The 23,134-nt window shown below is 45.5% G+C and overlaps 1 protein-coding gene across 17 annotated transcripts in view; it reads left to right on the forward strand.

The window, feature by feature from the left end:
• Window positions 1–23,134, forward strand: part of DGKI (diacylglycerol kinase iota) — a 427,669-nt gene that overhangs the window by 317,694 nt on the left and 86,841 nt on the right. For 15 of the 17 annotated variants that reach the window (XM_053252318.1, XM_053252322.1, XM_053252327.1 and 12 more), the window contains 5 exons: window positions 877–921; window positions 9,089–9,158; window positions 9,613–9,653; window positions 15,583–15,710; window positions 15,922–16,047. In XM_053252318.1, coding sequence (XP_053108293.1) covers window positions 877–921; window positions 9,089–9,158; window positions 9,613–9,653; window positions 15,583–15,710; window positions 15,922–16,047 — 410 coding nt within the window. Of the gene's footprint in view, window positions 1–876; window positions 922–9,088; window positions 9,159–9,612; window positions 9,654–15,582; window positions 15,711–15,921; window positions 16,102–23,134 lie in introns of all 17 variants that reach the window. The other 2 variants (XR_008307859.1, XR_008307858.1) reach the window with 1 other exon arrangement.

Here is a 23,134-nt window from a genome sequence, read left to right on the forward strand (position 1 = left end):
CACCATTGGGTAATGTGTTCTGATGTCATAATGACTCTTTGTAACTAGAGCTCTGGACAGGGGAGGGTGTACACATTGTTACAGAAAAGCTGGACAATCTTAGTCTGGGCAGCTGAATGCTGAGGGTGATTGGGGAGCTCTGAATAATGTGGAATTCTAGTGTGTCTCATTCCAGAAATTAAGCGCTATACTCATAGTCCTAGATAATTGCATCAGGACTACTAGTAAAATAGCAGGCTATGTTTTAGCTCAAATCACTTGATGGTGATTGTTGTCAAGCAGAAACTTGACCTGGATCTAGGTTATCAAAGGTTAAAGATATCTCCAAATCTGAGATTCAAGAGTCCACGCCTGGTGATGTCACAAGGTGGGGTCTGGAGAAGTGCTGGTAATTGAAGATTAATCTGCTAATCTGTAGGTCTGAAGAACAGCCCACCAAAACCATAGGTTAGAAATCTAAAATCTGGCAAAACTGCTTTGCACTTACAGAAGATTTGCCTTGGCTTTGTTGAAAATTGTTGGAGTCAACAGCCTGTGTGTCAGGAAGACGTGCCCCCACTGTGGAGTGCTTCTGGAGCTCCACAGCAGCTATTGAGGAAGGGGGGCAATTAGTCCCAATTTCTCCTTCCCCCATATATGCTATGTGCAACCCAAAACTATCTCCCTGAGGGTCTGGAAACTCTCTGCAGTGAGGATGCTTTTTCCCAGCATACAGGCCCATGGTTAGTCAGGATGTCAGCCATTGTTTGGGGTTGCAATTTTTTAAAGAAAGTTTGACATCATATGACAAACAAATTAGAGGGATATTTTACATAAGAAGCAGGCTGAAATTGGCTTTGGATTTATCATTGTTTTTGTTGGGCTTTATTTCTTTAGGATTTGCAGTCAGTAACTTCAACAACACAGAGAGTTCACTACCAGGTAAGATATGATGTTTTCCTCTTTCTTTCTCTTTTAGAAGAAGAATTCTGGGAGGTCTTATTCAGGTTATTTTTTTATTTTTATTTTTTGGACTGCATTCATTGTTCTTAAAAGCAGAACTTGACTGGATTTTGTCAATTCAATGAACATTACATTTGTTACCCACCTTAAACAGTGGCAAGGTGTACTGAGTCTTTGAAAATACCCAGGGCTGTAGAAGCTTATTAATAGTGTAGTGGCTAAGAGTATGAGCTGTGAAATCCCGGACTCAGATCTTGCCACAGCATAAAGCATAAAGGCCAAACCACATGTGATACTGGAGATCTTTGATTGGATCTCATGACTTTTTAAAAAAATGCTTTAAAGTAGCTTGCAGGGTGGGGGTGGCCCTCTGATTTATATTGAAGCAATGATACTAGGGCAGGGTTATCTGACTACTTCTGAGAATTAACCTCTCCTCCTACCTGTATACTGTTTTCTAGATCTTAGTATCCCCTCTCAATGTTATTATCAGTCCATAGTCAGGGAAATGTAGGCATAATGTAGGTACCGTACCTGAATTGTTTCTGCTGCAGTAGCAACCAGGAGTAGGCAGAGTGAAATACCGATCTTGGGAGGTCATAGAAGTTTGCTCCCTCCCCATGTGTGCACTGGTGCTGCCTTAGCTGAACCCATCAGCAGCACGGCACTTCTCATGTAAGTCTCAGGCTTTGTGAGTCAGGATGTGTGCCATAATATATTGTATAAAAATCGAAACATCTAAAGTGAAGTCCCTGGGTTCCATCATGCTCTGGCTTGGCCAAGAAACAGAGCCCAGGGCAGGGCCATTCCAAACAAGCCGGCTCATTGGCTGTTCATCCGTAAGGTCCATCGGTTGAAAGAAACACACTGCAACCAGCCAGACTATTGGGGGAAGTTCAAAACCTACTTCTGCCAAGATGCTGGTATCAGGACAGGCAGATGGCAGTTTATCCCCCACCTCAGTGGTGTCTCTGAATACAGGCCTTGAATATTTCCCATTTAGTTATTGCCCTCCATCCCTCTTTTGAGAAAAAGTGGAGCACTACAACTGGGTTGCCCAGAGAGCAAAATCCTCTTCTGATTCTGGGTAGCCCAGCCTGCACCAAGAGGAATCTGATTGGGGTAGGAATGTGTCTCAGCGACCACAGAAACTTGCTGTGCTTTTCTTCCTGGAATAGATGGGTCATTGTTCTGCCCTGGACATCATCAAGTTGGCCATTTTGCTTACCATATATAGAAATCAGTTCATCAGTCCCATCTCTTCGTCACTTTCTAGAAATCACCTCTGTGACCAAGGATGAACTCAGGGTGGGGTTATGCAGATTAAGGGCTGAGACAGTGCAGATGGGAAGTGACTCTTCCATTAGGTTGTGTGGGGCAAAGAGAATGGGCTGCAGAAATTGTTGCGAGGGAGGCCAAGCCAACCTGGACCCTTTCATAAATTATTTCCAGTATAGAGCAAAGATGTTTTGCAGTACTTCCAGTTTGCATTTACAGTCTAGATGGCTGGATTTGAACATTTGTCCCCTAGCATCCATTTTTAATATTATCACATGTGATACAAGGAGTTGCATTTTTAATCTGGTTTTGCCTTAAGGAGTATAGTATTCTCTTATCACCTTCATGCACTTTCCTTATCACACATGCGCGCACACACACACACACACACACACACACACACACACACACACACACATCCCTTAACGTTGGAAACTGAGATTTTGATAAAATGAAATCCATCACATGAACAATACCTGACGAGGGTAGCTGTCTGTCTTTACTTTCCCCACATTTTTGTGTGAATTTTTCATGGAGAATAAGGCCTCATGTCATGAAGATCAACAGAGACAGCATTGGATTGTCTCTCTGTTTCTGCTACAGCTTGTTACTCCCAGGGAAAAAAAAATCGATAATAGTTGAGACTGCTCAGCATTTCATAGGAATGGATCATTTTTTCAGAGTATTCAGCTGGTAACAGTTCTTGTTCCATAAAATAGATATGTCAGGTTTTATAACATTGCATAGCAAACCTTGGCAAAGCTTCCAGTTCTTCCAAGGATCCTCATTCGCACAGGAGGAAATGTGCAATTCAGGGGTGTAGCAAGACAGGAGTTGGTACTGGGACAAATGAAGATCCCCACCACCTTCTTCTCCTTAAGCATGTCAATGTGTTGGGGTCTTGGGGAGGTGGAGAGTGAAGAGTGAACTGTCACACAACCAGTGCCTCCTCCCTCTGCAGCCCAGGGACATGTGTCCCACCTTGTTCCATTGTAACTATACACCCCTGCTGCAACTCCTTATGAAATATCCCACCTTTTAATTGTCTGTGGAATATTTTGGCCCTGATCCATCTAAAGTTAATTGTGTATATGTTCCATTGAAATCAATGCACAAGTTACTGTAGTTCTAGCTGAAGTCCTATTTCAATAGTGCTCTGATTTAGATCTCACAAACACCTCACATAATGGAATGCTTTTCCATATCCCTAAACTTTCATGCCCCAGAAAACAAGATGTCACAGAGAAGGGTTTTGCCTAGCCTTCTGCCTTACATGCTAGTTTTCTGTGTGTAATCATGTCCCTTCCCCCGAAGGAAATATTTAGTCATATTGATTCCCCCACCTGCAGTGCGCAGTCTGATGTGTAAAATCCAAAAACAGGTTGTTTGCCTCATCTGCTGATAAAAACTAGGCTTCAGTCACAACTACTTTTAGCTGGATTGGAGTCACCATGTTCTTCATTGCAACTGACATTTCGTGATGAGGATCTTTGTCTTTGCCATGCATTTAGATGTCTTTAATTCTTGTTTTAAAGTCTATTATTGAAGGGCATGACCTAAAATCTGAACTGCCAAAACCCATCACCTCTTTTTTGACATCTATCTTCCCTGTATATCACCACTCTCTCATGGTTGTTGGCTGTATATATCAGTGGATTCCTATCGGCTTCTGCATGTATGCCCCTTTTAAGCTTTTCACACACCATCAATACTTCATAATGTTTCATTTTGCATGCACTCCCCCTTTGTGCTTTATTGGTTCTCTTGGGTTTCTCAGGCAGTTATATATTCTCTGGGAGTCCTTGCCGCAGAGTGCCTTGCTGAGGTTAATTTGGGGGTTCTTCTGTGAACAGCATTATCTTGTTATCAACCCACTCTAAGTTATGGAACAGGAGAGAAAGCAGGATGACAGCAGCACTCAAATGGTTTTGTGAATAAAGCCATCTTCATGTTTTACTAATGAGGTATCTTGGGCACTTTTAGGTTGTAAAAACAAAAATACGTTTCTCTCTTGAGTTTCCTTTGGAATTTGGAATAGGGAGACTCAGCAAAAAGCTTCCAGTTTTTGCTAGATGCTGATTTATGCTTCCTTCCTTTTTCATGTTGCTTGTTGCTCCAATATGTTGAATACATAGAAATCGACCTTCATGAGAGTGTTAGCTCCGCCTCCCCCTGGCTCAGCAGCAGAGTTGGGTTGTCCTCAACAAAGTAACTGAAGGAGAATAAATATATTCCTGCTTCAAGTGGATGCCTGCCAAAGCTAACCCTTCCTTGGCTATACAGCTGGGCCCAGGAATCTTTTTACCTTTCTCTTTGATGCAGCTTATCTTCATTGGTGCTGTTAGAGCCAGCACATTTCATCCATGCCACATTCTCTTATTCTTTTACCTAAAGAATAAGAGCAACCCCAGCAGAGTATCCCTCCTGTGGCTGTTGCTGCTTACTCTCTTATGTTTTTTTTGGTTTGTGAGTCCTTTGGGGAGCCATTTTTATTTATTTATTTATATCTATGTAAACTGCTTTGGGAACTTTTGTTGAAAAGCGGTATATAAATATCCTTAGTAGTAGTATATTTGTAGTGGTAAAGCTGTGTTTGACTCTGAACTCATGCTTGACTCTGCATTGGCTCTGTAGATTACTTGAGTACCAGCTGTTTTCTGTCCTGCAATTACATCTGGCCTCACTGAGGAATCAACCCAAGCAGTTGCTTGGGATGCCAAGATTTTTAGATATACTGATGGAGAGGTCCAAACTTTGAAAACTGTTTCCTAGCATCTTCAGTGACTTTTCAAGAGATCCCAAGACATGCATCTCAGATTCAAGTACATCCACTTGAGGGCAGCAAAATGTCTAGGGATGGTTCTTTTTGTATGGAATCTGGCAGCATATAGATTCATTTCTTCAAAAACCCTACGGGGATGGGGCTGCCATAGCCCAGGGAGATGGGGCTGTTGCTCAGTGGTAGAGCATCTGCTCTACATGTAGAAGGTCCTAGTTTCAATCTCCAGCATCTTCAGATAGTCTGGGGAGACCCCTGGCTGAAACCCCAGAGAGGTTCAGTACAGTGCTAGCTGGACCAATGGTCTGATTCAATCTAAGCCAGCTTCCTATGTCCCTATGATTTATTTTTCTACTTCTAATTGTACAGTGTTGAGCCTCTCCCTCTTTAGTGCAGCACTACAGCAATTTTGATCAAGGTACCTCAAATTCTGTGTCAATGAATGGGATCTTTGCAGGAGCAGGGGATGAAATTGTGCCATATATGTGAGAGAGAAAGCTGGTAGGTAGATATTTATAAATTTAATGAAGCTCTTCTCATGATTAGTGAGAAGAGCTTCGGGTCGGTCTGTGGGGAGAGCAGGTTAACTTAGCCCTCCCTGCAGGTGATCACCAAGCTGTCCCTGGGTGTCTAGATTGGCTGCCCACATGATTACCAGCTCCATCACGGAGCCGGTAGAGGCAGAGGGGATCGAGGGCTGACCAGCCCCCGGAAGTTGCAGAATGCCCCGTGCAATTACGTAGGGCATTCTGGGGAGCCTCCCGGTTGGGGGTTTCCTCGTGAGTCACTGTGCTGCAGAGCCGCTCCATGCTGACTCATGATTTAAAAAAAAACCCAGGTTTAGCGGAGCGCTTGCTCTGCTAACCTCATTTAAGGGGAGGGCTTATTTGGAAGGCTAGTGGCCATCGAACCATCAGGCTCACCTGTGAGCCCAGTGGTTCTCACGATGGAGGAAAACCAGCCAGGGCTCCCTTAGCCCGGTTTTCCTCCATTGTGTGAATAGCCTCAGTGTATATTTCTATCCCAACATGTGGTTATCAAAAGGCCCTTAGGGTGGATTACAATATCAGCGTAGAATTCAAAACATAACCAAATAACCATAACAACTTAGCAACTAATTATAAATATGGCTACTAAAAGGGGGGGGCAATAAAATACCAGAGCACCCAGAAATAATATATAGGGTCAGCTGAAAACAGTATCGGCCTACCCCTCTGAATGCTTGCTGGAAGAAAAGAGTCTTGAGTAAGTTCAGGAGGTAAGGGAAACAGCTAGTCGTCGTCTACTACTACTACTACTACTACTACTACTACTACTACTACTGATATTTATATACCACTCTTCAACCAAAGTTATCAAAGCGGTTTACATAGAAAAATAAATAATACATAAATAAGATGGGCCCCTGACCCCAAAGGGCTCTCAATCTAAAAAGAAATATAAGGCAGATACCAGCAGCAGCCACTGGAGGGATGCTGTGCTGGGGTTGGACAGGGCCAGTTACTCTCCCCCTGCTAAATATAAGAAATCACCACTTTAAAAGATGTCTCTTTGCTCAGTCAGCAGGGGTACTGACAGGCTTCCTTGAGAAGAGTTCCAAAAAGAGAACGTTACTGTCAAGAACACTCTGCGCCTTATCCCTATAGTATTTGAATTATGAGAAGAAAGGGGGGGCAGTAATGAAATCTACAAACCCCACTCCTTGACTTCCCCCTCTAGTTGCTAAATATTGGCCTCCCTGCAGCTTTCTGAAAAACAGTGGCTGACATCTAGGCTAAGGAGGCATTGGTGGTATTGGAGAAGCCGTGGCATTCCTGCTGACTTCAACTAACTCAGCAGTAGCAATTGTATCAGGTGGGATTTTGATCGTCTCTCATTCCCCCAGAAGCATGTTGTGCCACACAAAAATATGTCCCTGAGGGTTGTACAGCCCTCAGGGACATATTTTTGTGTGACACAGACAGCTTCTGGAGGAAGGGGAGGTTGCTGTAATTCACCTCCCTGCATGTGAGCATTGGTGCTGTGTAAGTCAGGGAGCCATCGGGAGCGCCACTGCTTCTCACATAGCACTGGTGCATCCTTAGTCTCAGTTCCAAATATCAGTTAGGGCTCCATGAGGATGACTAGTAAGTTTAGCTGGCAACTGCTCTAAGTCATATTGGAAACCGACTGATGGATTCACCAGTTATTGGGGCAGACTATTTGAACTGGTCCACCACTTCTTCATGGACCAACCACCACATGGACTTTCCACATGCAAGTGGGCTGCCTGCTGCAGTCTCTGCACTCCTGCTGTGACCTGCTTGTATATTTTGTAAATGAAGAGATATTTACAAAGGCACCATAGCCCTCCAGGATTCTTTCTCTCATCCAAAGAAATGAAATCTGAAAGTGTTAGTCTTGGACATCTCAACACTGGGAGAAGTGGGGAGCATGTAACAGTGTGCTTGAGAAGCTATTCATTGGTTGATTTTTTTGCATGCAGTAGATAAAACAGTGTGTGATAGAAATATTGCCTACAAAAGCAGCATGAGTAACACTTTGCTTCTGGGACTGGCATGTCTTCAAATCTTCTGGGAGACTGTATGTGCAGGGTGTCAGGAGCATCATTTGCTTTCCATCTTGCATAATAAGGGACAGAAGCAGATGATAGATGGATGGCTTAAATCAAGCCCAGAAGCAGCTCTTAATAAGAATCTTGCAGGTTTGCGCAGGGCCAAAAAAGGAATCATTAGCAACTTGCAGAAACATCATGCCAAACTATAGAGTATCACCCTGCTTGTGAAAAATTAGAAATGGAGTTCTTCAGTAGATTAAACCTTAATTACTGTAACAGCTTGGTTGGAAGCAATGAGGTTGTTCACATGACCAGGCATGTGGGTGGAAGGCTGGTGGAACTCATCTTCCCCCCAGACAAGAGCTGGTTGTTGCTGGGAGCACGGTCTGCACTCCCAGACAATCCACACTGTGTGCCACAGTGCAGAGTTCTGGAGGCCAGGATGATGCGTCTTCGCCTCCTGATATCCTACAATGCATGGTGCAACATGTATGATGCATTGGGGGATCCCCCCAGGAGGCAGACTCTCTAGGAGCCCCTCTCTGCATCCACTGGGGCTGAGCACAGCCCCAAGAAACACATGATCCCGGAGCCCAGGTTAAGGGTTCACTTGAGCCCTTAACCCTGGCTAAGAGCCAGGTTTAAAGGTGAGGCTGGGCAGCACTGCTCCCCTGGGATTGGGCCCAATCTGGGATCAGGCTCCCTCTCACGCACAGCCTAACCCATGCTGGGCCCTCCTAGCCTGGGTTAGGGTGCACATGCTGATAGCCTCAATGACTAGGAAGGGAGGGCTTGTTTGTGGCAGACCAGTAATGGACCAAGAACATAGCTGTTTAGGAGCCTGCCACAATCCAGATGGTATTTGCTATTCAGTTTCACATTTTTGGCACTGGCATTGCAACTTTCTTCACAGCCTGCTTCTTACTGCTGGCTGAGCTAGAGCTCTCTGCTGGACTGTTTTCTTCTGTTTTTGAAGAAAAACAGTTTGTTGTTTAATAGGAGAGTATACCACCTTTATTTGCCTTTCTTAGTACATAGGAACATAGGAAACTGCCTTATACAAAGTCAGGCTGTTGGTTCATCTAGCTCAGTATTGTCTACTCTGGCTGGCAGCAGCTCTCCAAGATTTCAGGCAGGCGTCTTTTCCAGCCCTGTCTGGAGATGCCAGAGATGGAACCTGGGACCTTCTGCATGCAAAGCAGATGCTCCACCACTGAGCTTTGGCCCCATCCCTAAGCAGTTCATGACGGTGGTGTTACTATACCAGATTATCAGATGTGGACTTCCTTGGGTATTATTTGCAGCCCTAAATGACTACTGCTACATTATGGAAATACACTCACCTTTCTGTGTCTAGGATACACACACATATGTGTTAGATAAATAAATGGGAATGAACAAGATAGTTTATTCCTGTGGATCTGAATGAAATATGCATACAGTGATTTGTCTGTGGGTGGTGGAGAAATAATAATAAGTAACTTTAGACCTGGCACTATATTTAAAGTAATATTTTCTTCTCTTCCACCTAGGACCAGGAAAGTTCTTTTCCAAGAGTCCTGTCAGTTCAGAAACTTTCTCCTAGATGGTGCTTCCTAGATGGTAAGTGTTTAAAGTGACTTTTCCCCCCTGTCCAGCAAAGACATACATCTACTTAGACACTCATGTGGAAGACTGTAAGGATAACTGAATGCTTCTTATTATTTGTGCTTTGTTTGTTCTATTATTTTTGCTTTATTTGTTCTATTATTATGTTTGTTCTATTATTACCCACTATCAAGACAACAAATTGTTTATTATGAGTGTAGTATTTGTACAGTTTTTGGCTGGTTTCATGCAGTGCCTGCTATCTAGGTCTTCCTTTGATAGTGCTTTAGTTCCAGTAATGGTCAAGGTGGCACTACTGGGAAAAAAACCCTACAATGTGTTGATGAAGGCAGGAACATGAATTGTACTCATAGTCATGCCGAAAAGTACAGGATGGATTTGTAGCATTTTAAAAGAAACATTTTACTCAGACTTCTTATTAACACAGCTCTTTCCTTCTTACTTCCAGCAACTTCTGCAGATCGCTTTTACTGCATCGACAGATCTCAGGTATATCTCCGTGTTGTTGACTGTCTACCAATCCCTTCAAAATATTATGCCAGTTGTGCAGGACTGGATTAGCCTTTATACTGAAGATGTCAGGGTACCCACCAAACTGGAGCCTAGGAATATAGTAAGAGATCTGCTGGATGAGACCAAAGGTCCGGTGGGTCACTTTGGGAAACTGTGGGAAACAGGCCCGATCCAGCAAAGCTTTTATGTCAATTGTTCAGCCTTCTGTTTCAAACAGGAGCAACCATATGCCTCTGAGAAGTTTGTTTGTTTATTTCTCAAATTTGTAGACTGCCCCAAACTTCCATCTTTGAGCAGTTTAACAACATAAAACAAATTTAAAAAGAGAACCTTAAAATTTTTTAAACTACAGTCAAGTTAAAAAGCTTGGGTGAAAAAACGAGTCTTTAGGGACTTGTTAAAAGATGTCAGAGATGGGGAGGCTTTTATTTCATCAAGGAATGCATTCCAGAGTTTTGAGCCAGCAACAGAGAAGGCCCTTCCCTGCATAGCCGCCAGACGAGCTGGTGGCAACTGCAGATGAACCTCTCCAGATGATCTCAATGGACAGTGAGGCTCATGGCATTCTCTTAAATACCCAGGGCCTAAGGTGTTTATAGGTTATAACCAACACCTTGTATTATGCCCAGAAACATATTGGTAGCCAGTATAGCTCTTTTAGTATGGGAGTAATATGGTCTCTCCAAAGTGACCTGGAGTCCAACTTGGCTGCCACTTTCTGTACCAGCTGCAGTTTCTGGACTATGTACAAAGACAGCCTCACACAGAACACACTGCAGTAGTCAAGTCTGGAGGATACCAGCATATGTACCATTTTTCTGAAGTCGTTTATCTCAAGAAATGGATGCAGCTGATGTATCAGTCAAAGCTGATAGAAAGCACCTCTGGTCACCGCCTCAGCCTGGGACACCAGAGAGAGGTTTGGATCCAGAAGCACTCCCAGACTGCGTACCTGTGCCTTCTAAGGAAGTGTGACCCCTCCCCCCACCATCTAGAACTGGCAGATCAAAATCGTCTCCTGAGTTCTGACCGCACACAATAAGTACCTCCATCTTATCTGGATTCAGTCTCAGTTTGTTATCTCTCACTGCCTCCAGGCAGGCATTTAGGAAGGATATGCTTAATCCTGATGATGTTGACATGGAGAAATAGATTTGGGTGTCATTAGCATACTGATAACATCCTGCACCAAATCTCCTGATAGTTTCTCCCAGCAGTTTTATGTAGATGTTAAAAAGCATTTGGAGACTCTATGGACCCCTGAGGGGCGCCATATAAAAGTACAGATTTTGAAGAGCAACAGTCTCCAAGAGACACTGTCTGGAATATGTAGAAAGGTAGGAGCCTAACCACTGCAAAACAGTGCCTCTCATCCCCAGACACTCCAGAAGGATACTAGGGCTGATAGTATCGACAGCTGCCAAGGATCCAAAGGGACCAACGTCAGATGTCCTCTGTCAATTTCCCATTGGAGATCATCCATCAGTCTCCAACGCAGACCAAGACCAAGGCAGTCCCCACCCCAACCCCCTGCCCAAAATCCAGTTTGAAATGGGTCCAGATAATCAATTTCCTCCAAGACTGTCTGGAGCTTGGAGGCCACCACCTTCTCACTTACCTTGCCCAGCTATGGAAGGTCAGAGACAGGCCTATAGTTGCTTAACTCTGAGGGATCCAATGCAAGCTTCTTCAAAAGACACCTAATGATTGCCTCCTTAAGACAAGGAGGTATCCTGCCCTCCCTCAAAGGAGTGTTTATAATATCTACCAGGCCTTCTAGAACAACCCCCTGCCAGATATTATAAGCAATGTTGGGCAAGGGTCAAGAAAACAGCAAGGGGTAGGCCGCACCATTCCAAGCAGCTTGTCTACCTCCTCAGGAGTCACAAACTGAAACTAATCCAGCCTAACCACATAAGAGTTGATGGACACCTCCGCATCAGACACTGCAGTAATCGTGGGGTCTGAGTCTAAGTCAGGCCGAATATGAGAGATTTTATCCTGAAAGATCTTATAAAAAACATCACAGTGGGTAATTGATTCTTCCAAATTCTGATTCAAGGGAGGAGGGGCACGTACACTGGTGGCAGAGGAGGCATCTGCCTACGGCGGCAAAATTTGAGGAGCGGCTCCTCAAATTTTGCCATGCCTCTGCCTCTGGGTGAAGCAGCAGGGGCAAGAGGAGAGTCCACTCCTTCACCCCAGTGGTAATAGCTGCTGGCCGGGGCGGGGGGAGCAAGAGGAAAGTCCCCTCCTTTATTTCACTTTTTATTTAAAAGGCATGGTGGCAGCGATAGTAGCTGCTGTGGGGAGGGGGAGTGACTGGGTGAGGGGAAAGTCCCCACCTTTGTGCCCTTAAAGATCGCTGCCGCAGCCAGCAACAGGATGGGGTATGGTGGCAGCAGCTGGCTTCAGGAAGGGGGGCGAGGAGGGGAGAGTTCCCCCACGTTTATACCTTTTAAAGCCTGCCGCTGACTGCAGCAAGCTCAGCTCCTCCCTCCTCCCTGCCTCCTCCCGAGTGAACGCACTCAGGTTGAAGCTCTTCCTCCTGCTCTGCTATAGGCTGTAGCCCAAGCAGGAGGTGGAGCCTGAGTGCATACTGCTGCCACTGCTGTGCCTTTTAAATAAAAAGTGAAGTAAAGGTGGGGGACTTTCCTCTCCCTCCCCCTCCCTGCAGTTCTGCTGCTACCATACAGCAGCTGCTTTTTTTTTTTTAAAGGGTGGCAAAAGCCCTTTTGCCTATAATTGGAAGAAAGGTTAATCCTCCCCTGGGCACGTACTAGTCCTTCATAACCCTGAACAACTCCGCTGGGCGTGAGCTTGTGGATGCAATATGGGCAGAAAAGAATCGCTTCTTGGCTGCACGTATCACCTGAGCATAGATCTTCAAGTGCACTCTACGTTGTTATCCATTGGATTTGAGACGGGTTTTTCAGCACGTGTCCCAGTCATCTACCTTGTCGCTCCAGCCCCTGTAGTTCTTCCATATACCAAGGGGCCAGTTTTGAAGTGTGTCAGATAGGATGCTTATGAGCGATCATGTCTACTGCTCTGGTGAGTTTGCTGTTCCAGTTCTCCAGAGCATGAACAGGATCACTGGCAGAGCCAACACTAAATCTTTCCAAGGCTTCTTCAAATCCTTTTGGATCTGATAACCTCCTCAGGCAGACCAAGCTAATAGGCCCCTCACTCCTGCAGAGGTGGGACATGGTTGTGAGTCCAACCTTAACCAGATGGTGGTCCGTCCATGACAATGGGCAATGTTTACAAGAAGGACTGAAGACAAAAGCCCTTCCTTGATGTTCCTCCCCAGGAACTGCTATTCAGAGATAAACAGCTTCTGAAACATGAAATTTCAAGAAAGCCATCATGACTAATAGCCAGTGGGAGCAAATTCTGTATGTTAATTGCATGCTGTGTGACAAAGCACTTTACCCCATCTGTTCTGACTTTTCTGCCAATGCATTTCATTGAGTGCCCCAAGTTCTAGTATTTAGACTTGCTTCATATGGAAGGTACTCCAGCAACCCTATCATTTTCTGCACCTTTTTTCAGCTCCACAATGGACCAGGTCTCACGATCAGTGAGACCCGGTTTCTCCTGGTGAGCGGGAAGAGTGGGCTAAGCCCATTCACCCCGCTCACGATTGGGTAGGGAGCCCTGGGCAGCCAGATCGGCTGCCCACACGATGGTTGGCTCCGAGATGGAGCTGGCAGGGGGTTGGGGGAGTGGGGGCCATGCAGCCCCCACAAGCCCCAGTATGCCCTGCATGACTGTGCAGGGCATACTACAGAGATGCCCGAGCCGGGAGGCTGCTTTTAAGCCTCCCAGCTGGGGGTCTACTCATGAGTAGGCACGGCACGAAGGCGCGCTGCGGCTACTCACGATCGTAAAAAGCAGGTTTGCTGGAGCACTTGCTCTGCAAACCTGCTTTTTACCAGGGGTTCTCGAGCGGGTGACCCGCTCAAGAACCACTGGGCTTGGCTGTGAGGCCGGTGGTTCTTACGGTCACTAAAAATCAGGCTAGCCTCTGCTAGCCTGATTTTTGCTGATCGTGAGAAGCACCCCAATGTCTTTTTGAGATAGGGCAACCAGATTTGTATACAAATTCAGATAGGTATAAGGGGATTATACAAATGCTAATACAGGCATTTTTATTTTCTGCTGATGCTGGATGGAATACTGAATAAAAATTAAATAATGAAATGTAAATAAATCAATTCACAAATTGTAGGTGTCTTATGGCTTAGAACCTTTGAGAAGACTTGGGAGTAAAGTATTGGAATCTCAAAAACAAAGAAACAGTATGGTTCTAAAGCAGGGGTGGGCAAAATTGGTCCTCTAGCCATGGCTGAACTACAACTCCCATCTTTCCTGTTTGGGGATGATGGGAATTGTAGTTCAACAACAGCTGGATGGCCAAGTTTGCCCATCCCTATTCTAAAGCATTATCTCTGACATATATGTGGTTTTAATATTACTATGCTTTCTGCAGAATGTGAATTAGATTTTAAAGAATCTGGGGTAAATTAGCACAGGGAAACCAAAGTCAAATAACTTTTTATTTCCTGGAGGATCTGCTCTGCCCTTCTGGCTTAAACTGGCTTAATGTCTAATAGTTCAACTTCCTGCTCCTTTCTTACTTATCTTTCTATACTAGGACAGAAGCATTTAAAAAGAAAATCTCCTCTTGCTGTTTACAGCCCTCCTAAAATCCTAATCCTCTGTGTGTGAGATAAGATGACTCTGGAAATTATGATAATGTTAAATACCTGTACAACATATTCTCAAAACTTAAAAGCACACCAAACTGAGAATGACAACATTTGCCAGAAATTTAGCACATTGAGTTTGTTGGATGTTCTCTGGAAGTTTTATGAACTCTGAGAGAGAGAGAGAGAGAGAGAGAGAGAGAGAGAGAGAGAGAGAGAGAGAGAGAGAGAGAGAGAGAGAATAAAGCTGCTTGGGTCTCACTCACTGACTCACTGACATGAAACTCCCAGACCAAACCATGAAAGACAGAAACATGCTGTTTTTTTCAGGTAAGATTCTAAACCTCACCCAAACTACCAAAAACATCACACTCACCCACACACACAGACATACACAAACCCGAAAGCTTTGTTACTGTCCTGGAAAATGCAGAACAACTTTTCCATTGGACAATATGGAGAATGATACCTCATAGAGCTAGGGGGAAAAACACCTAGAGTTACAGAGCAATAAGAAGTTAATATGCTTGCAACCGCCAAGCACTCACTGAGGTGAGTCTCATGATCAGTGAGACCTGCCTTAAGAGGGTTTGCGGGGAGAGTGGGCTTAGCCCGCTCTCCCTACAGACGATCCCCAGACAGCCTTGGGCGGCCAGATCGGCTGCCCACACAACTGCTGGCTCTGTCATGGATCCAGAGGGGGCTGTGGGGATCAGGGGCTGTGTGGCCCCCGGAAGTTCCAGGATGCCCCACGCAAGCACATGGGGCATCCTGGAGAGACCCCCAAGCCTGGGCAGCTGCTTGCAGCCTTGCGGTTGGGGGTCTCCTCATGTGTTGCCACGGTGCGGAGTTGTGCCACGGCAATGCACAATCAAAACGCTGAGGTTAACGGAGTGCTTGCTCCATTAACCTCGGCTAAGGGAAGGGGGAATTACCGAGGTTTGCTGCTGGGAGTTGCGCAGTTCCCATTGCAGCACACGATCAGCAAAAAGCAGGCTAGGCTCCCTTAGCCTGCTTTTTGCCAATCGTGAGAATCACCTCACTGACTCACTCACAGATACATGAAGAATATTCAGCAGTTTTTTCTCTGGTGACTGACCGCGTTAATTGGTCATGGCTCATACTACGTTCAGTGACTGAGTTCACTTAATGACATATTGATATGAATCTTCATTTTCCTTACACTTTTACAGGAACATTTGCACTTTGTGACTGAAATTTCGCAGGACGAGATTTTTATCCTGGACCCAGAGCTGGTGGCAACACAACCGGCAGGAACTCCTCCAGGAATGCCTGATCTGGTAGTCGAGCAGGCCTCTGGGTATGTATCTCCCTTCCTCTGCTGGGAACTCTTTTCCTATTTACACTGTTTATAAGAGTGTAAAAAAGTTTACACTCTTTATAAGATTGGCAATTGAAAAAAAAAGATTAAGGCAATTGGTGTGAGTACAAGAAGAGCTGGGAATAATCAACTCTGTAGAACAGCAAGGCATGAAGGAGATTGTTCTGGAAATGGTGTTCTTTTGTCTCAGAATATCAGATCGGTGGAACCCTGCAGTTCGAAAGCGCATGCTGAGTGACAGCGGCCTAGGGAAGATGTCCCCGCATTACGAGATACCTGAAAAACAAAAGGAGGCCAGCCAGACGCACATGCTGCAGTAAGAGCCCTCTGCATTTCTCTGCTTGATGCTGCATTGCTACCATCAGCAAAGGCAATTGTTCCCTGCTCTTTTACAATGCATTTTGATACCTTGTTTTGATGTATTGCACTCTCTGCTCTTTTTATCTATCAGCCTCATATGTTTTTATGAGCTACAGGTCTCTCTTTTGAATGCCTTTTATCAAGTAGTGGGTCTGCTAAATATTTTCCATGAATTATATTGTACTAAATGTCCCTGTGCAAACAGCAAAATAGACTAATGCAATAAATAATTCACAATGATAATTCACAAGGGGAAATAAGGAGGTCAGTTGCTGGCCTAGTTTGTACACACACCTGAAGTGGCCATTCCATAGGGATGCTGGGGAGGTATGAACCACCATGACCCTAATGTAAGATGGAATGTGGCCATAGGCCTTGTCTGCAAATGCAAAAGAATGAAGTGGTGGGGAGGTCCTGAGATAACAGGACCTCAATTTTCAGGCTGGGGAACACAATTCACTTCAAATTGCAGGTGGAGAATACAATTTTCAAATGGGTTCTCATGTAAAAGGCTCCCTGCCAGAAAACTAATATAGCAGGAAGAAAGTTTCTATCCTATCGTTTGTCTGCTCTGCAAGTTCTCCATTTGCTAGGTTTAAGCATATAATAATGTCCAACACCTGCTGCCTGAAGTGGTGCAATCCATTCTGCCACCTGAATTCTACCACCCTGTTCCCACCTCGTTCTGTTGCACATGCAGATCTGGTCATATGTATGACAATTTGTATGATCCTCCTTTCTCAGAAATGGGCAAATGAGAAAGGCCGACATCCAGGCTAATGCTGCCCTAGTGCAAGGATGTTGCGCTAGCTAATTCCACCAAGTCCAGAGCTTGCGTTCTAGACTAATGTTGCACAAACTGTGGCACGACACCCTCTGCTGTGAAGCCTCTATCCATATATGTTGCAGGGAATGATGGAAAACTATCCACTGTCCTTGTTGTGCAAGCAGACTAAGAGCACAAGAGATTGCGCAACTTTGAGCATCTGCTCATCCACGACCTTCTTGTGTGTGCATTTTTGAAGATTGCACTCACTCAGCTTTAGTGTGGATGTCAGCCAGTGTGAATCATCCATATGTTGTCACCTCACAGGTTATATTGCAAGCAGCATGGAGGTGCTTGAATGTTTATGCTGCTCACTCTTGTATGTGGAGCAATGGTTGAATGTTCATGCTGCTCAGTCATGTATTTGGAGCATTAGGTGATACCCCTGTTTTCCCGAAAGTAAGACCTACCCCGAAAGTAAGACCTAGCAGTAATTTCTGATGTACCGCTAATTGCCCTAGTGCATTTTTGGGGCTAAAATTAATATAAGACACTGTCTTATTTTCAGGGAAACATGGTATTTTCAGGGGACCCTTAATAGGACTAGGATTCTCCCAGAAATTGTAAAATATAAGTACCACTTGTAATGCCTCACCATCAAAACACATAAATGTTTTGAGACATTTTTAGCTAATTAATCAGCCACTGCCACCACTTGAGGAACTTTCCCTCAATATCTACCCTAAGATAGTTAAGGAAACTCACCCTGAACTCACAAGTATCTCAGGGTAGCTGTGTTGACTTGGCATGACAATCCTTCTGTCTTCGTGTGGGAATTGACAGTAAGATGCCCCACAGGATAAACAACAACCAAGGATTTATTCTTGTTTGAAATAAATATGACACTTTTCTCCTTTACACAGAGCTTCAATCAAGCACATCTTCCAACCAGTAACAGTTTCACCTCCAACTGACTTTAACTGTCACAGACTCTCACACCCACTCAGCATATGGAATCCCCACTGCCCCAGACATCACTGTGCTTTTGCTGCCTGTTCTATATTCCGTCAAATCCTCCTGTATAACTTGATAACTTATCACAGACATAAATACAAATATTTTCCTATTGTAATTCTGAAACAAAAGAAACCCCCATTTTGCCACATCTCCCCTATTCTCTTCTCAAGTGGAACACTGATCTTTATCCAAAGTTCAGTGTGCAGCCATCTTTAGGAATGATGAGAATATGCCTGAAACCATATGGCCATTAGGCTCTTCATAGAGACAGCATCAGTAATCACATTTCTCTTCCTAGTAATACATTCCACTCCCATATTCAACTTCTGCAACTTCCATGACCATCTCTGCAATTTTGTGTTGGTATTCTTCATAGTTTGTAACCATTGCAGGGCGTGATGATCTGTCAGAAGTGTAAATTCCCATCCCCAAATGTATGATCTTAACTTGTCTAATGCCCAAATCAGTACAAGACATTCCTTTTGGATTGAATAAAATTTCCTTTCCCATGTTGACAATCTTCAACTCAGGTAAGTAAAAGGATGCTTCACTCCTTCCTCTTCTTGAATTAACACAGCTCCCAAACCATGGTCTGATGCATCTGTGACTACATAAAAGTGTTTATCATTTTCTGGAGATTTTAAAACTGGCTTAGTCATTAAATCATCCTTTAACTTCTGAAAAGTTAAAGTTTCTGACTTTTTTTTTTTGTCCACAGCAGTATGCCTGGCTTTGATTTTTTTTCATTAGGTCATTGTCTGTGACTCCAAATGAACCTGCAGTAATAACCCATCATTCCCAAGAAAGATCTAACCTGTCTCTTTGTTCCAGATGGTACCCAGGAATTAATCTCTTCCCACAGAGAAATAATTTTCCCATTCCTCACTCCATGACCCAAGTACACTACCTCAGGCAAACCTAATTGGCATGTACTTGGTTTAATCACCATACCTGCTTTCTGAATAGCAGATAATACTGATTCCAAATGACCCTCCATTATATTGCTGAATATTGCAATATCATTGATATAAGCTATGGCATAAAATCTCAAATCATTTAGCAAATTGTTCATCAACCTTTGAAATGAAGCAGGTAAATTCCTCAACCCAAATGGTAGCACACTGAAATCATATAGCCTATCCGGGTGGCAAATGCTGACTTTGGCTTGGATTCTGGATCTAAGACCATCTGCCAAAATCCCTTACACAAGTTAATAGTGGCTATAACTTTAGCAGGACCATGTACATCTAATAATTCCTGTTTAGGAATTAGCACCTTAGGTGAAGACCAAGGACTCAAAGAGATTGTTTTACTCCCATTTCCAACGTATCCCCTATCACTCTTTTTATATCTTACAGTGCCTTTTTGTTTCCCCCTATGAGGAGATCTTATGGGAGGATGATCACCGGTATCTAGTGTGAAACAGGATGCTGGACTAGATAGGCCTTCGGCCAGATCCAGAAGGGCTTTTCTTATGGTCTTATCTATTTTATGTGTAGCCAGATCAGATCTGGATAGTGATCCGTTGCATTCATAACATTGGGTTCTGCGCCTGCGCAGTGACCTCACGGACCGATTAGCTAGCTCCTTGCTCCGCCCCTAACTGCCATGCACGAGGCCGTGCTGCTCTTATCAGTAGCAGTTGCGGTGTGTCTCTTTCAGTTTCTGTTTGACCGCCGTTGCGTGAGTACCTCGGACTGTTAGCTCCTCGGATAGTAAATTTGGACAAAGACTAGGTCTGGAATTGGAACACGGAAAGGATCTTGATTATTGGACTGTTTTTTGGACTGGATACGGATTAACCTAAGGAGAATAAGCTTAAAAACGATCGTTTCCAAGCCGGTTATGGCTGAGGCCATGGCGGCCAGAGAGAAGCCCAAAACAACTTTTAAGCGCTGCTCAGAATGTAAGGCAAAGTTGCCCTCCACGGACACACATGATTCCTGCTTGCTATGCCTGGGGGAGCAGCACAACCCAGCGACTTGTAGAATATGCTCGTCTTTCTCGAAGCAGACGTTAAAGAACTGGGCATTGCAGTTGCGGGCGGCACTTTATGATGATGCCCTCCGCCCGCCGACGCCGAGACCCTCGACATCGACATAGATGTCGGGAATTACTTCGATACCGACAATAAAGGCATCTGTGCAGTCGGGGTCGAGTGCTCCTACAGTGGACTCTGCCTCTGGGCAGTCGAAAGCCACTACGTTGAAGGAGTTCAAGCAGCCAGAGGACGTGGCGAAGAAGCGCCACTGGCATAAGCGACGTGCACATAAGTCGTCGACGGAAGAGGAACGGGATGCTTCGCCCCCCAGAAAGTGAAAAAAGAAGACTCGAGTGCATAGTCGTACTCCGTCGCCATTGCCACTCCAGTCCGATTGCGAAGGCTGGGAATCCACGGGATCGACGGCCTCAACATCATGGGTGTCGACATTGAGGAAAAGCCCAGAGCCACCGAGGTCGACGGAGCAATCGAGCATTGCGACACTGCGACAGGCTGAAGCGTCCTCATTCTCGATGCCGGCACAAGACTCCTTGACTCCAGCAGAGGAACTGCTGCAACCGATGTCGAGTTTGATGACGCCGTCAACCTCAGTATCGAGGCCGCAGGTGTTGGTAGGACAGAATGTACCGATGTTGCTGACATCCTCGGTACCGAGACTTGTTTCGACGTCGTGCTCGGTGTCGAGGGAGGCACCGTTGGATCTACAGAGTGTGAGACCCCTTCTACAGCGTCGGCCAGCAATGGAGCTTACCCCAGCACATACCCCTCTGGTCTCACCTGCTTTGACTCCGCGACAGGAGTACAGACCGGAGGACTACCTTGATTTTGGGGAAGATGCTGCGGAGAGAGGTATAACAGAGGGAGCACAGGCGCGGACTGACTTACTTGTTCTCTTGGACTCCACTGATACAACTCCGACGGGAACAACATTTCATGGCTTCTCGGGTGTATCAACGGACCAAGGTGTCAGGTTGCTGTCGGTACCGAGCGCTTCGCCTGTCCTCCCGGTACCGAGGACACCATCGATGTCGCCACAGCATGCACCCCTACGTTTACCTGCTCTGCTCGGACCACTGCAGCGCGTTTCTGCTGCGACGAGCCCGATGCAACCGCAGAGACCGATGATGATGGATAGGGCAACCCTGACGGGGCCATCCCCGGTGTTTGTGCGTCCTCCTGCGATGTGTTTCACCCACCCGCAGACCTCACATTCTAGTCATGTGTGTGGCTTTACTCATACCCCTTCGGTGGTTTATCCGGTGGACTATGCCGAGTATAAGATTTGGAAAGCACAATATCAATCTGGAACTCTGGTGGCCCAGGCAGCGACGCCAGCACCTGTACCTCCACCCAGGAGTATGCCGGTGGCTGCACCACCAGAGAGACGTCAGCCACTGAGACAACAGAGCCGGGTGCCTGTCCAACCACCTGAGGTGCCTGACTCTGGAGATGCAGATTCTTCAGAAACTTCTGGTCCGGATGAAGATGACCCTTCAATTCCAGAGGAGCCGCTAGAGCCGGATTTGCCGTCAGATGTGCCCCCACACACATCTATGTCACCCACAGAGGAATTAAAAGCCTACCATATTCAAATTCGTGAAATGGCATAGGCTTTGGGACTTGAGTTAAAACAACCGGAAATGGACTTAAAAGACCCTGTATACAATATGATGATGCGTGCCAAGGTAACACACCTGGTGTCTTTACCCATGCTGCCAGCAATAACAAAGGCAGCAAAGACAGCTTGGGACGTATTACAGACGTCGACAGCTACTTCCCATAAACTAGAGGGGCTCTGTCAAGTACAGGATGAAGACAACGACTACCTCATGAAACACCCAGTTCCCAATTCACTGGTGGTAGAGTGTGCCTCTACCAGAGGTGGACAGCGTCATTCGACGCCCAGTGACAAGGAGGGCAGAAAGCTTGATGTGCTGGGCCGCAAAGTTTATGCAACATCAAGTCTGGCAATAAAGATCGCAAATTACTCAGCGTGTCTAGCACGCTATGGACACCATATTTGGGACACGTTATTCCAAGATTCTGCGACTATGACGCCGGAAGAATTTCAAGATAATTTTAGAAAGACTTATGAAAAATCCACAGTAGTGACAAGACACCTGCTGAGTACATTCAAGCATGCAGCTGAGACGGAGTCTCGGGCAATGACTACGGCCATAACACTGTGGTGTCATGCATGGCTGCGCTCAACAACTCTGCAGCAGGACATGCGTGAAAAAGTGGAATATCTGCCATTCGACGGCAAGGGACTTTTTGCAGAGGTTACTGATTCAACGATGCAATCGTGGAAACAGTCAAAGTTTACCGCAAAGACATTCATGGCGGCCATGGGAGGCCAGGCGTCTAGGAACCGCACGTTCGGATGGCAGCAAGGCCGGATGGCCTATAGGCAAGATAAGAGAATACAAGAGACGCTATAGGCCTTACCAATGTAGTAAGCCTTATGCCCAGCGCCAAAGAGGTCAGAAACAGGGCAAGGATCAACAAAAGCAGTCTCTTTGATGGGACGGTCCATCCACCTCTGAATCCAACATCACCTGTGAGACCAACAACACCACAGCAAATAGAACCCAAGACCCACAACATCGATCTTGTGTGGGTCAGCAACGCCATCAAGCTGGCCAGCCACGCCCAAGCGTGGCACCATATAACATCAGATCAGTGGGTTTTGAAGATCATAGAGTCTGGCTATGCAATAGAGTTCAAGGCTTTGCCACCCTTTCAGGGGATAACATATACCAGACCTACCCAAGTGTTGTTGGAGAAGGTGCAGGATTTGATTAAAAAAACAGGCAATTGTGCCAGTGAGGTGGGTGGACAGGATGCGGGGCTTCTACTCCCGCTACTTTCAAATCCCCCCAAATGATGGGGGAATAAGGGCCATTATGGACTTGAGAGAACTGAATATGTATGTAGACACAAGAAAGTTCAGAATGATAACCTTGCAAAGTATCTTACACCTTCTAGTGCAGGAGGAATGGGCAGTCACTCTAGACCTGAAGGACGCCTATTTTCACATAGGCATTCGGGAAGACCATCGGAGATACCTGCGTTTCACCGTTGGAAGTACAGCATACCAATATGTGGTTTTGCCGTTCGGCTTATCCACGGCGCCACGGGTATTCGCCAAAGTGATGGCGGCTGTGATGGCGCATCTGAGGACCATGGGTATATTAATATATCCGTATTTAGACGATTGGTTGATGGTCAGTGACAACAGAGAAAGGTCACTTTCGC

Source organism: Hemicordylus capensis, chromosome 5, assembly GCF_027244095.1.
Source record: "Hemicordylus capensis ecotype Gifberg chromosome 5, rHemCap1.1.pri, whole genome shotgun sequence".
Taxonomy (NCBI): Eukaryota; Metazoa; Chordata; class Lepidosauria; order Squamata; family Cordylidae; genus Hemicordylus; species Hemicordylus capensis.